Source organism: Micropterus dolomieu, linkage group LG06, assembly GCF_021292245.1.
Source record: "Micropterus dolomieu isolate WLL.071019.BEF.003 ecotype Adirondacks linkage group LG06, ASM2129224v1, whole genome shotgun sequence".
Classification (NCBI taxonomy): Eukaryota; Metazoa; Chordata; class Actinopteri; order Centrarchiformes; family Centrarchidae; genus Micropterus; species Micropterus dolomieu.
Window position 1 is genome coordinate 1,437,948 of NC_060155.1, and position 14,915 is coordinate 1,452,862.

General features: G+C 39.7%; 1 protein-coding gene across 1 annotated transcript in view; it reads left to right on the forward strand.

The window, feature by feature from the left end:
* LOC123972405 (cadherin-9-like) overlaps positions 1-12,339 on the forward strand; it is a 45,604-nt gene extending 33,265 nt beyond the window's left edge. The window contains exons 7-10 of the mRNA XM_046051902.1: positions 3,980-4,124; positions 4,454-4,575; positions 10,727-10,844; positions 11,922-12,339. Coding sequence (XP_045907858.1) covers positions 3,980-4,124; positions 4,454-4,575; positions 10,727-10,844; positions 11,922-12,226 — 690 coding nt within the window. The 3' untranslated portion in view covers positions 12,227-12,339. The remainder of the gene's footprint in view (positions 1-3,979; positions 4,125-4,453; positions 4,576-10,726; positions 10,845-11,921) is intronic.
* Positions 12,340-14,915: the final 2,576 nt, after the last annotated feature.

The following is a 14,915-nucleotide window of genomic DNA, read 5'->3' on the forward strand; positions in this document are numbered from 1 at the left end:
CACCGTGCAGGACGTTTGGCATTTGCCAGAGAACACCAAGATTGGCAAATTCGCCACTAGCGCCCTGTGCTCTTCACAGATGAAAGCAGGTTCACACTGAGCACATGTGACAGACGTGACAGAGTCTGGAGACGCCGTGGAGAACATTCTACTGCCTGCAACATCCTCCAGCATGACTGGTTTGGCGGTGGCGATTTGATTTAAATGACATGACTTGACTCCCCAGATAAGAATAACTACATTAAAGGACCCACTAGTCTCGATAGCAGTAGTGATAAACTTGGACCTTATTGATTTTTGGGTTTTATAGAAATTTTGGAACCGGGTATCGATTCCCATCCCCATAGCTAATCTAGTTAACTCTAGCACATTAAACAGCATAAAAGCCTGCAAGCAAGTGTTTGCATCACTCAGTTTAGATACTAAATGGTTCTTATTTTTTAAAACCACTAAGAAAATGCACTCAGATTTATATCAATTATAAAAATCTGAGTTTTTATATATATATATATATATATAATCAATGTCTTTGACATTATTTTTCATTTGTTATGATTTCAGTTGGACAAAGCAATCATCCCTCCTATCAGACTGAACAGAAATCCTGTTTCTGCAGTGCAGGGCTGTTACATTTGGAAGTTTGCATGTGTTTTGCTATTTTAGAAATCTCAGCAAAACTACATCGTAGTTGGATGAAGTTTGACTTCAAATGGACCTCAACTCTCTAAAGGATTGGGAGGAGTTCTGATGAGAGTCTGAAAAGGAGGAAACAGAGGAGAAAAATGAAGTATGTTTAAAAAAAATATAGGTGGTATAGTGATCACTGTTAAAATTAGAAACCAAGGCGTCTGTTGACTCTACAGCTGTGTATGAAAACTGCTGTGTATGCACAACAGAAACCTGCACCTACAGGGTATATTTAAACCTCACTGCAATACTGTTCATTATTGATGCTAGGCATTTGGATAGTTTGAGTTCTGTTGCTCTCCCGTTAGTAATTGTCCATTAACCACGGCATCAATACATCTGGGGAATATTCTGATGTTCACAAAGTAAAATGCCTAAAGTCCTCTGTAATTTGCTCTGTTGCAGCAGGTATTGATCAGGGTGTCCAAAGACTCTGAAGATATGTTGAAACTTTCCTGATCATGGAAAGCTAACTGAGCTGCTGCCAAAAAAGAGGAATAGGACACAACGTATGATTTATTCATTATAGAAAAGTGTTCCATATAAATGCAGAAAATTGCAGGATGAGCTAAAAAGAAATCATATTGATGTATGGATTGATGGGTGACATAATACTGACAGGAGATGGAGATTGGAACTGAGCCTTTATTTCTATGCAGGAGAACTGATGAGGAACATATGGAACCATGGAGTTCTGTGATATGATATGCCAGGAGGGCACACTTACACACAATTCAATTTAATCATGTGTTTGTACTTTTGTCTGTGACTGTATCACCTATTCACATTGTTATTATGTTACTGTTAAGTGTTTTCTAATTATGATATATACTGTATCTCTTTATGTAAAGAAATCATTATGATTGACTGGTTCATAATTACCAGCTGATGTTAGTTTGATGTTATATTTTGGAGTGGATAGTGAAACCAGACACTGAATATGTTACAGAACATTCAGTTTTTTTTCATAGAGCAATTTGCCTCCACTTTGACAGGCAGACCAAAAGACAGAAGCAAAAGCATCTCAGTTCTATTATCGATGGAGTGCTGTGAAGCTGTGAATAGCTGCATTCAGCAACTAGTTCAAAAATAGAGAATGCTCTGTGAGCAGTCCACAGACAGTGGGAAAAGATTTTCAAGTAGCTGTGATATTTTGAACAGGCTACAGTAGGACTGAATGCAGCAGCTTCCAGTGGAGCACAGTTATGTGATTCAGTTCACTTCCAAGTTTAAAAAAAGTATATATCAAGGACAGGATGAAAGGGGAGAATATTGGCCTCACATAATTTGTGAGAATTTCACAGCTAGTGTTGATTTACTATAAACAGCATATGTACCAACTGTGCAGATGTTGGCTGTAGCTAGCTAACAACGTACATGTACATTTTGACCGTATGGTTGTGCCTGTGTGTGCATTTGTGTGACAGCTCACACTCCTAACCTGGCGTTCAGGCCAAACACTGCCCTGAATTTAAAAAACATAAGGGACTGAGATGGTGGGTAAATAGGACCATTTAGACGAGGGAGTCCAGCTTGGGGAACAGATCAGAGAATTTAAAAATTTAGACACCAAACCCTGAATAGAGGTTTATACCACTGTTAGGGCTGGGCAATAAAACAAATAATATATAATATATATATAATAAAAAATATAATTTTCCTCAATAACAATATAACAAATGTTCAATAAATGTTTTATTTAATTAATTTGAATTGCCAACAAATTAGCACTTTATTTTCTATTAAGATATTTATTTTGTTGAGGAAAGGGACTAAAAAAAAGATTTTCCTTATTACTTATTTTCCTCATGCATATTTGTTATAAAACGGTTTTATCATTATTGTTTTTTAAATGTTCTACCTCAGATATGTTAAGTGATTCACTGTTTAGAATCAGAAAGCTTGCTCAAGGATTTATGGTCAGAACAAACAGTTCTGACCATAAAGAAAAGTTTAACTACTACTAATAAATTAGATTTATATAGCGCTTTTCTAAGCACTCAAAGACGCTTTACAAAGGTAAGATGAAAGTAATTGGTTAAAAAAAAGAAGAGGAGGAGAGACGGGAAGGAAGTTAACTGGGTAATGCAGTCTGGAAAAGGTGGGTGACAATGAAGCTGATGTGTTGAGTGAAAAGGTCTGGGTGTAGTGGGTGAAGGTGTTGGGGTCGATGATGAGGATTTCAGATTTATTGCAGTTGAGTTTGAGGAAGTTCTGTTGCATCCAAGACTTTAAGTCGGTGATGGATTTGGAGGAGAGGTAAAGTTGAGTGTCATCGGCATAGCAGTGAAAATGGAGGCCATGACGGCGGAGGACTTGTAGTTGTTTATGGAGATGTATTGGTGTCTGTCAGAAAGGTAGGAGTTGAGCCAGGAGAAGGCAGTGCCGGTTATGCCGAGTGAGTACTGAAGCCATGTGAGAAGGATGGAGTTGTTGATGGTGTCGAAGGCAGCACTGAGGTCGAGGAGGACAAAGACGATGAGGAATCCAGAGTCAGCAGATAGAAGTATGCCATTGGTGATTTTAAGTAGGGCAGTTTCTGTGCTGTTTGAGGTGGAAGCCTGATTGGAAAGTTTCAAAGAAGTTATTGAAGTCGAGGTGGGATTTGAGTGGAGCAGTGAAAGCTTGCTCAAGGATTTTGGAGACAAAAGGAAGATTGTTTGTTGTCAAGGTACAAGGTACAAGAGGTCGAGTCCAGGTTTTTTAAGTATGGTGACAGTAGCAAGCTTCTTATCTCAATCTGCGATAGAAAGTGAATGAGCTCATTTCTGAAAATGTTAAACTATCCTTTAATTTAGATTTTCTAAAATCTCTGTAAGATTCTGGTTTTAGGGAAAACATGGGTCAATTAAAACACTTTTTACATGTTTTTTTACTGGCAAAAAGTTCACAGGCCTCCATGGAAACATTTCTGTAACTAAAATAGTTTAACTTGGACAATTAAAACAGTGTGCTTTTGTTTTTTTTCCAGAGGGCTCGTGGCACATTTTACACAACAAAATCCTGTGGGAAGCAAAAAAACAGCTTCACTCAGCAGTTCAATCCCACACTAATGCAAAGTTTGTGAGCTCACATTGTACCTTCAGCAGCTTTAAAGACCTAAACATGTGTACAGGAACTCCACAGTGCACATGTCCTATAGCTGTCCACTCTCCTCCATCAGATTGAGAGTAATCAGTTATTCTCTTTTTGTGGTGACTCCCTGTTGGAGCTGCGTAGATACAAGGGTTATCGTAGTTCATCCAGCCCACTTGCTTAACTTACCCTTTTCTCACCTTCTTGATGTCTCCCTTGTTACAGGTACTCTATCGACCGTCGGACTGACATGGACCGCCTGTTCAATGTGCATCCAGGGAATGGATCTGTGTTTCTGCTCAAAAGCCTGGACAGAGAGGAGTCTGCCTGGCATAATATTTCAATCATAGCTACTGAGTTCAGTAAGTCGAGCAGGGGCCAGGGGTATTTGCAGAGATGATGTGATGTGTTGGCGCAGAGTAGAAATTTATGGAGCTAGACAAACTTTTCTTTTCTTTTGAATTATATCATCTTTATGTTTATGTGTGAGGTCAGTGGTGAAAGGTTAAAGACACAACTTAGGACCAGGAAGGAAAATGTTGAAAGCGTATGACAAGGTCCCCTTAAGCAAGGCAATGAACTGCTCAGTGGTAGCTTACAGTGTGAATGTATGGACGAGTGTGAAGGTGGACCAGGTATTAGGTTTTCCCCAACATGAAGTCTTTAAGTCTTTTCTGTGTTTGCCTTCCAGATAATCCCCGTCAGAGCAGCCATGTTCCGGTCTACATCCACCTGCTGGACATCAACGACAACGCTCCCACCTTTGCCACTGTGTATGAAACCTTTGTCTGTGAGAAGACTAAGGCTGGTCAGGTACTACAGCTTTATCACTTCACGCTTTGGATATATAGGCAGGAGGTGAGATGGGGTTCAATAGTATTTTATCTTATGAATCCAGTATCAAATCCACATATGGTGTGCATGTATAGAATCCCTTATAAAATCCATTTAAGTTAATCTCTTAAAATGTGCATATTGTTGGCTAAAAGGTTGGATACAGTTCTTTCTTTTGAGAGGTAACATACATACAACACTGTTCATAGCCAGCTACAACATCAAAATGAGTTGAAGAGCAAAAGATATGAAGTGTTGATTAGCTTTGTATCTGACACACTGAAGTAACAGCTGGAGCCTACTCACTTTAGAACATCTTACTAGAACATCTTACTTTTCATGAGGTAGTTGATAAGCTTAAATGCATGATATGATATGCGTGCGTGTAACTGGAAGACTGACTCCTGAGAATGGAGCAATCAATGAGATTGTTTCACCAGAGAAGACTCACCACTTTGTTGGTTTTGCTGAATGGCAAAATGAGTGCAGCACACTCATGAACATAGAGTGGTGTTGGCTGAGTGCAAACACTGGCTTGGGTGTGGTCTTTGTCAAGATGTTCACAGCTGATATAATCTACCCACAGGGTAATATTTAATAGAGTGAATTTGTTACCCTCATAGCTTAGCAAATTGTTACTATTTTACCTGGAACCCTTTGGTAACCTGCCATTCCCACTCTGCATCAGCTAGCAGCTGAGGATTGCAGGGGGCTGTTCAGACTCATTGATCCTTTATCTGACTGAGGTTTGTGCAAGTTAGCATTTATGGCCCCCGACCTCGGCTCTGAAATACCAGCAGCCTAGCTGTGCCCTGTATTGATGACGCCTGGCGCTGTCCGTGGTGCTGAAGTAGCAGACTGATTTGTAACTGCAACTTTCTGTCAGTTTATCAAACTGTTTGTTGTAAACATCCACAACTTCCTGGTCCAACTTTGATCTACTATGCGTACTATAGTTTTACATACGCAGTTTTCCTGGGCGATGAAGAGTTATCAGGCGCACTCATTAAGTTTGACCCCTAAATTAAGTGGTTAAGATAGTCTGGATAAAATGTTGATTTGTATGAAACCTGTCTGATTGTCTGACTGCTCATGTTTGTTGACCCATTGTCCATGTTAATAGATCTCGCAGCAATGCTCTAGTCAGTGTTATCAGAATATAAACAATGGACAAAGTTTTAGGGCTGTGTCGAGAAATACTAAAGGCATGAGAACACCACCTTTTGAAAATAGTGGCACCAAAAACAATTTTATTATTGATACCATTATGGGACATACACTCATTGGCCACTTTATTAGGAACACCTTGCTAGTACCAGGTCAGACCCCCTTTTGGGGGGATGGACATGGTCAGCAACAATACAGGAAGGCTGTCGCATTTAAACAATGCTCAATTGGCACTAAGGGGCCAAAAGTGGGCCAAGAAAATATCCCCCACACCATTACACCACCACCACCAGTCTGAACCGTTGATCCATTCAGGATGGATCCATGCTTTCATGTTGTTTACGCCCAATTCGGACCCTACCATCTGAATGTTGCCGCTGAAATCGAGATTCATCAGACCAGGCAATGTTTTTCTAATCTTCTATTGTCCCAATTTTGGTAAACCTGTGTGAATTGTAACCTCAGTTTCCTGTTCTTAGCTGACAGGAGTGGCCCCTGGTGTGGTCTTCTGCTGCTGTAGCCCATCTGCTTCAAGGTTTGACGTGTATTCTGCATACCTTGGTTGTAACGAGTGGTAATTTGAGTTACTGTTGCCTTTCTGTCATCTCAAACCAGTCTGCCCATTCTCCACTGACGTCTGACATCAACAAGGCTTTTTCGTCCACACAACTGCCGCTCACTGGATATTTTCTGTTTTTCTGACCATTCTCTGTAAACCCTAGAGATGGTTGTGCGTGAAAATCCCAGTAGATCAGCAGTTTCTGAAATACTCAGACCAGCCCGTCTGGCACCAACAACCATGCCACGTTCAAAGTCAATTAAATTCCCTTTCTTCCCCTTTCTGACGCTCATTTTGAACTTTGAACCAGCAAGTTGTCTTGACCACGTCTACAGGCCTAAATGCATTGAGTTGCTGCCATGTGATTGGCTGATTAGCTATTTGTGTTAACAAGCAATTGAACAGGTGTACCTAATAAAATGGTCAGTGGGTGTACTTATATGACATGGCAAGTGCAAGAGGCTAAAGTGAGATTGAAATCCCTGTTTATGTGTAGAAACACAGCAACAACAAACTGCTACATGAATCAGGAACATTTTGTTATCATGGATATGTTACACAGCACATTGTTTTTTAGCCATGTACTAATGAAATTATTGACATAGGTCATTTTAAATTTGCTTCCCCTCCAGCTTCCTCACTGACTGACTTCACTGTCTGGGAAACAACCTCTGTAATATTGAATATTTCAGTCAAAACTCTAAATTTAAATGCTTTTAACAGTGCTTAGTGTGATTGTACTCTGCTGTAATACCACTTGATTCATCACATAGTGTATGGGTGGAGCTAATGTGATTAAATTACACAAGCTTATAGATGCGTACATACTGTACACACACAGAAACACACACTCCTGCAGCTGTTAAACTGATTGGCTGTGCTACTGGACCCCACTCGGCTTCGTCTTTTGAGGTGGCTGACGAGATAATCTGTCATGGACGCTGACAGGATCTTTCACACGTAGAGTATTGTAAATAGGGTTTTACACACACACACACACAAACACATACATACATAGACAAATATATCATGCATCTGATATCAAGGAACAAATAAAACAATAAGAACACAAATCTGTATGTATAATCACACACACACACACACACACACACACACACGCATGTAACAGAGGAAATTTATATTTAAAACACAAAACAAAAGTAGGTGCAACTACACTATGCTGATACCACAGACAAGCACAAACAAAATCATCTTGACATTCTTCAGTATGGTGGCTTGCTGCCATTTGTGTCCTCACGGGCCTGTCATCCTGCCATCTTTCCGTCCTTTAATTCCTCTGCCCTTTCATCTGTCCATCAGCGTTAATCATCAGTATTTTTTCGTCGGATATCCTTGCATGCTTCCCCCAGGCACCGGATTTGTTCGGTGTATGTGTGTATGGTTATGAGTTACTGGCACATATATTTGTTAAATCCATTCAATTAAATAAGATTGTAGTTGTAAAGTAGAAAAGATACACGTAGAGCCCCCAGTGGAGAAATGGCAGGAATATGCAGCTCAGTCACTCAGAGCTTCTGGAGTTCATTGCTATGGTTTTTTTTCTTCCTCAGAGCTGCATTCATTGATTATTCGTTTTTGGCCAAACACCACGTCAACATATCAGCACCTTCTAAAGTCATTATGTAGTGTTTGTGTCTAATATATAAGTCTTTAACTGCGAAGCACTCTATTATGTTCAGCAGCTAGTGGCAGGTAGTGAACAGTGGGTTTAACCAAAGTTCTTATAGGCAAGCCCCGCCACTCAGCAGCCATCTTGGTAACACCTTCAAGCGGTTACTTCGGACTAAGAAGACCAAGCCCCATCTAACTTAATGCGGATAGAGCCATAACTGCACTTTCACTGGTCACCTGGACATAAAAACGGCATGCTGCTGCTGGAAACACAGGGAACCAAAACAATGATCTAAAAGACTCCATAGAGCTGAGGGGAAGTGTGTTAAGTGACACATATCTGAGTGCTGGGCACTAGGAGGAACCTCTTTCACAGTACACACAGTCATTTGATCCATTGCCAATATACAAATATTGATTAGTGCAATTCCCATAATGCATTGCAAGCCATGCTTTGCTTGTCTTAGCATTTTCCATAAGAGTTAAAGAGGAAGTTCTGAAGCAAACTCTAGTGGTTGGTAAAAGGCTTTTAAATTGGCATTCCATCCATTTCCATCATTCTGTCAGGTCTGTTTTATAAAGTCAAAGTACAGTAAATGGAGTTGGTGAGCTTGCTGAAAAGTCGGAGGTGTTGAAATTGACCGTTGTCTTGTTATGTAGACACATTTTAGATGAACGATAGGATAGCGCTCATTGCTAATCTCACTGACAAACACATTGCATTTCCTGTGACTACTTCATAATAAAAGTCAACTTGTGTTTCGCCAGTTAAATGTTTTAATGTGAAGCTGCAGCAGTGGAAATGTTGGTTTGCTTTAGTACTAATTTAATACAGTATTTTTTCTGGAACAACCTGTTCATAATACTGCAAATATATACATTTTACAATACTTTCAGTGGGCTATAGGCCACCATTATGTTACTTCATTCGGTGATTAAATTAGTTTAAGGTGAAATGTATCTAAAGTTGACATCAAGTCCAAGGTCAGATTCTTTCTATTGCATTTCTAACTTTCGAATGTATTTTATTGTGCTAATATTCCTTATTTAACACTGATTTATGGAGTAGGTCACATATTATGTTAAATAAAAAACTTGTTTTCATTTGATATCTAAATGTCATGTTGTTGTAGTCTTGGTACAAAAACTCAAGGGTCGTATCTGCATCAACATACCAAGCCCTATTGTTGCTTTTTTACAATCTCATTATTGAAGCCCATATTCCACACTGAAGTCATGGTTTCCCAACACCCTGAAGCTCACTGAGATTCCACTGAGACGTCTTGTCAATTTTAGTTAGTTTAAAGCGATTCCCCACCATAAATCTTTGTCTTTGGAGTATAAAGTGCGCACCCTCTGTAGACTTGAAAGATAGCAGTAAGATGTTTGTAGCGAGCTTCTTCACAGGGAACAGCAGCTGTGCTTGAAACACAATGGATCCCAATGGTGACACATTTACACTGTGGGGAAAAAGGTCACAAAACACCCAGAGAAACTTCTGAAACCACTGCTGTAGCATAATCAACTTTACCGTTGTCAATCCAGTGTCCAATCAGTGTGATCCAAACACTTGTTGTAAAGGTAAAAAAAACAAAAGAAGAAAATATGAGAAATACTGAAGGATAGCATAGAAATGATGTCACAATTTCAAATAGAAAATAGCTCTACGTGGTTACATAACCATTTCTAGCTGATAATTGTCTAAAACAGTAACATGTTAAAGAGATCATATTCTGCTTTTGGGGGTTTTCCCTTTGGTTTATTGTGTTATATATCTTTTTGTGCATGTAATAGGTTTGCAAAGTGAAAAAACCCAAAATCCACTTTCTCCCACAGAAAACACTGCTCCTGAACCGCCTGAAAACAACTCGACTGTAGTCCAGCCTTTACTTCTGAAACGTATCCGTGTCACTATGAAACATGCGTCATTGTTGAGCAGTTTCTACAAGTACTCCTAAATATGAAATTAAATTAACATTAGATACTCTGTAGAGAAAGTGCAAAGTAACTTACCACTCTGAAACATCTTGCTCCAGTCTAGGTTGCAAAGCTGGTTCAGGTTGTTCTGCCTGTGTTTTGGGATCAGGCTTGGGCTCAAATATGTTTGACTGAACCAAAGCTGTGGTTACCAGCTGAAGCGACTTTGGAACACACTACCTTGCTTGTCAGGACCCGCCTCACTCTACTTCTGATTGGCTAGTAGTCCTTAACTAGGTACTGCGCATGTGCAACTCCCAACAAAGATCAAATAGGAGTGAGATGCTTCACTCTGTAGCTAAAACGGAGCGTTCAACACACAGGGTTAAAAGAGGAGCTGTGGCAATGTACATTATGAACCATGTAAACCTTTTCTGGTACAACTTGTAATAAACAATTTTAACCTGAAAATGTGCATATTATGACCTCTTCAAGTGTAATGACAGAAAGAGCAAAGTGTGGATTAACAGCATTGTTATAAAGCAACAACACAGGAACTTGATGAAGGGAAAACGTAAATGCATAATGTGTATATCAGAAACCTGACACACTACATAGAAGAGTAGTAGTAGTAGTAGTAGCTTCATGGCTTATGTAGCACAGACACCAGTGATCCTGATAATAATCGAGCTGATCTGTTGGCAGCTTCACAGCACAGACAGTGAGGACAGCAGTGTGTCCTGTCACTATGAATAGAACCTAACCCTGCCAGTCTTTTTCCATTTCACTGACTGCTCTTAATTCACTTACCTCCACTGGGATGTTCATGTTAATGGTTGTTGGTGTCTCTGACAGCGGATCCAGACAGTGAGTGCAGTCGATGCTGATGAGCCGTCAACAGGACACAAGTTTTTCTTTAGCCTGGCTCCTGAGGGGACCCACCGCAGCAACTTCACAGTCCGAGACAATGGAGGTAGGAAACACTTCCCCTGGCACAGACTTACTGATTATTGACATTTGATAAAAGTGCCTTAAATTAAATGGTAAATGGACTCTACTGACATATATATGGAGCCTGTCTATTCTTCTGACCACTCAAAGCACTTAACAATATGTGTCACATTCACACAGGCATTACCCAGTGGCATTTACCCAATGTGAACTGCTTCAGCAACATTCAGAATGGGTATTTTTAGCTTTTCCCATTGGTGATCATTGTAAAAAAAAAAAAAAAGAACAAAAAAATCAGTCATCCCTCACCCATGAATGTATTTGCTGCAGCATTGTTTACAGTCTCTGTTATCATCATACATACATACAAAACCTGGCTGACCACAGACAAACTATAGCCATTCTGTTCACACAAAGTCAAATCAACGTTATTGTGATATTTCAAATTTAGTGATTATGATCCAGAAATTTTGACTTTGATATACAGGTGGGGCATATATATATATATATATTTATTTGATATTGATACAGTTTATCAAGTCAATATTTCTTTTTGATTGTAGTGCAGTTTTACATTTTTTGTTTACAAATTCATGTTGGCACAGCAGCAAGGAGGAATGTAAAGAACATAATACAATAACAGTAGAATCAGTAACATTCTATGTATAAATAATATACACACTGTATATACCCTATATACAATCAATATACAATTACTGTGCTGCCCCAGCTCAGCATAGACAGGATGGTTGACCATGATGGCTTTCACCTTTCTCTCATTCTCCTCCCAGTCACTGTCTGTACACTGTCCAGCATCCCCGCCACCGAACTGGCCTTCCTTCTGGTTTAAAGTAGGGATGTTATCTAGCAATGTACCCTGTCAACAGTTCAGCCCAAAGTTGCAAAACAGATACACCCCATGCTTTGTCTCCTTGTGAGATAGAATCAGCCACTTCTGCCGCGTGGACCCACACTTTTCATTCCCAGCTAATAATGAAGTGATTTTTATTCACACCTCCACTGCATGACGAAGTGTCGCACACGCTGTGCACTGCAGGTGTGCTACGATGATATTCTAACTGAACTTTCTCCTAATCAGATAACACCGCTGGCATCCTGACACGTCGATCTAGCTACAGCCGTCTTCACCAGAGCATCTACCTGGTTCCCGTGGTGATCACCGATGGAGACTACCCCATGCAGAGCAGCACAGGCACCCTCACTGTGAGGGTGTGCACCTGTGACCGTGAAGGCAACATGGAACTGTGTAATGCAGAGGCTCTGAGCAGCTCTCCTGGTCTCAGCACCGGAGCTCTCATTGCCATCCTCTTGTGTGCCATCATACTGCTGAGTAAGTATGGGAAAATGCACAGTCTTTGTTTGTGTGTATCACAGACCAAATAAAATGATTGTCTGGGCTTATTACAGTCCTTATTACAGCCATACATACCATTTTAGACTTTGGACTATTGTTTGACAGTTCAGAGTATACTATTAATGAATAAGTAGGAAAAATAACTGGCAGATTATTCTATAATAAAAAAATGTTTTTAAATGCATAATATAAGTAGTAGATGTCAGTAGATGGGCAGTATTTGTTGCATCGAAATAACAGATATATATGTAAAAACAAACAAAAAAATAAAGTCCACTTTTTAACATAGCTTTTTCTGCAGTTGTCAGCCACATGTCAGGGTTATCCTCTAGGGATGCACCAATCCATATCTTTCTCTGAAGAAATAGATTAATGAGCCACAGGTCAAAGTAAAAGAAAAGCTGTTATTGATATTCATAGGGCCTTTTATTTATTTGTTTTTCATGAACCGTTGTCAGTAACATAAAAATGTAATTTAATATAATAGCATTTATTAATTATATAAATAGCAACATATGCTAAATACATAAAAAATATATTGCAAATTTAAATACAATTTCAATTCAATTCAATTTTATTTATATAGCGCCAAATCACAACAACAGTTATCTCACAGCGCTTTTCATAAAAGAGCAGGTCTAGACCATACTCTATGATGCTATTTACAGAAGCCCAACAATTCCCACCAAGAGCAAGCACTAGGCGACAGAGGCAAGGAAAAACTTCCTTTTAAGAGGCAGAAACAGAGAGGAACAGAGAGAGAGAGAGCAGGAGAGGAACAGAGAGAAAAAAAGAAGGATGGAAGGAGAGAGAGGGGAGGGAGGCAGCCTACACAATATACACACAGAGGTACAGACAGTAAAGGTGATGTTGCTATAGACTAAATGAAAAATGGTATAGATATGTACATATCCTCTCCCTCTGTTTTCTCTGGACCCCTGCCACATTTGACCAGTGATGACATGTATAGCCACATGTCGTCATTCCGCCGCTGGTTGTCGAGGTGGTGTCCAGCAAACGATGTGGGCTTTCTAGATCATTGGCAGACTTTCTGGGGAAGACCTGGTCTGATTCGGAAAGACGGAACCCTTCCAACTTGGGAAGGAGAAGCTCTCATTTCTAGAAATCGGGCCAAGTTTATTAGTGGACCAAATCCATGACAACCCAGAGTTGAGACCAGGACGCAGAGTCGCAGTCTAACACACTTCTCTGCTCCTCCATTTCAGGAGTTACTTAGTGAAAATCCTATAGTGACGGTGTGTCTGCCCCCCGACCATCAAAATTATTTAAATCAAAGGTGGAGAAGAGGAGCTGTGCATAAAAATCTCATAAAAATTAAAACCACAAGAGCAATAGTGCAAACTAATTGTAAATTTGAAATTTAAATGTGGACTCTTAAACATCAGATCTCTCTCTTCTAAAGGTGTACTAGTAAATGAACTAATATCAGATTATGATATTGATTTATTTTGTCTTACTGAAACCTGGCTGGGTGATGGAGAATATGTTAGCCTAAATGAATCCACCCTTCCCAGTCATATTAATACTCACATTCCTCGAGGCACAGGCCGAGGAGGTGGAGTTGCAGCTATCTTCGACTCTAGCCTACTAATCAGCTCTAAACCTAAACTAAACTATAACTCATTTGAAAGCCTTGTTCTTAGTCTTTCGCACCCAAGTTGGAAATCACTGCAACCAATTCTTTTCGTTATAGTGTACCGAGCACCTGGCCCGTACTCTGAATCCTTATCTGAATTCTTGTCAACTTTAGTTCTTAAAATGGACAAAGTTATTATTGTATTGTTATTACTGCGTTTATCTCTGTTTTAGATTCCATTGGCTTCTCTCACTGTTTTAACCACACCCTCGACCTTGTTTTGGTGTATGGTATTGAAATTGAACATTTAATAGTGTTCCCACAGAATCCCTCTTTATCCGACCACTGTTTGATAACTTTTGAGTTTGTATAGCTGAACTACACGCCATTGGGCAAAAATTTCTATACAAGATGTCTGTCTGATAGTGCTGTAGCTAAATTTAAGGATGCGATTCCATCAGCTCTAAATTCATTATCAAGTCACAGAGTAACAGAGGACTCTAATTTCAGGATGCTAATTTCAGTCCCTCCCAAATCGATCATCTTGTTGAATGACACTCGACTCTGTAGCCCCTCTAACTAGGTTGCTGTTGCTAATAGGTCTCCTATTGCAGAGACTGGAAAATTTCATTGGCTTTAAAGGAACCGCTCTAAGCTGGTTTAAGTCCTATTTATCAGACCGATTTCAGTTTGTACATGTTAACGATGAGTCCTCCATGAACGCCAAAGTTAGTCATGGAGTTCCTCAAGGATCTGTCCTCGGACCAATCCTCTTCACTTTATATATGCTTCCTTTAGGCAATATTATCAGGAAATATTCCATAAACTTTCATTGTTATGCAGATGATACTCAGTTATATCTATCGATCAAGCCAGATGAAACTCATCAGTTAGCTAAACTTCAAATGTGCCTTCAGGATGTTAAAACCTGGATGACCTGTAATTTTCTAATATTAAACTCAGATAAAACTGAAGTTATTGTTCTGGGGCCTAAGCACCTCCGTGACGCATTATCTAAAGATATGGTTTCCCTTGATGGCATCGCCCTGGCCTCCAGCACCACTGTGAGGAATCTTGGAGTTATCTTTGATCAGGACATGTTGTTTAAGTCTCACATTAAG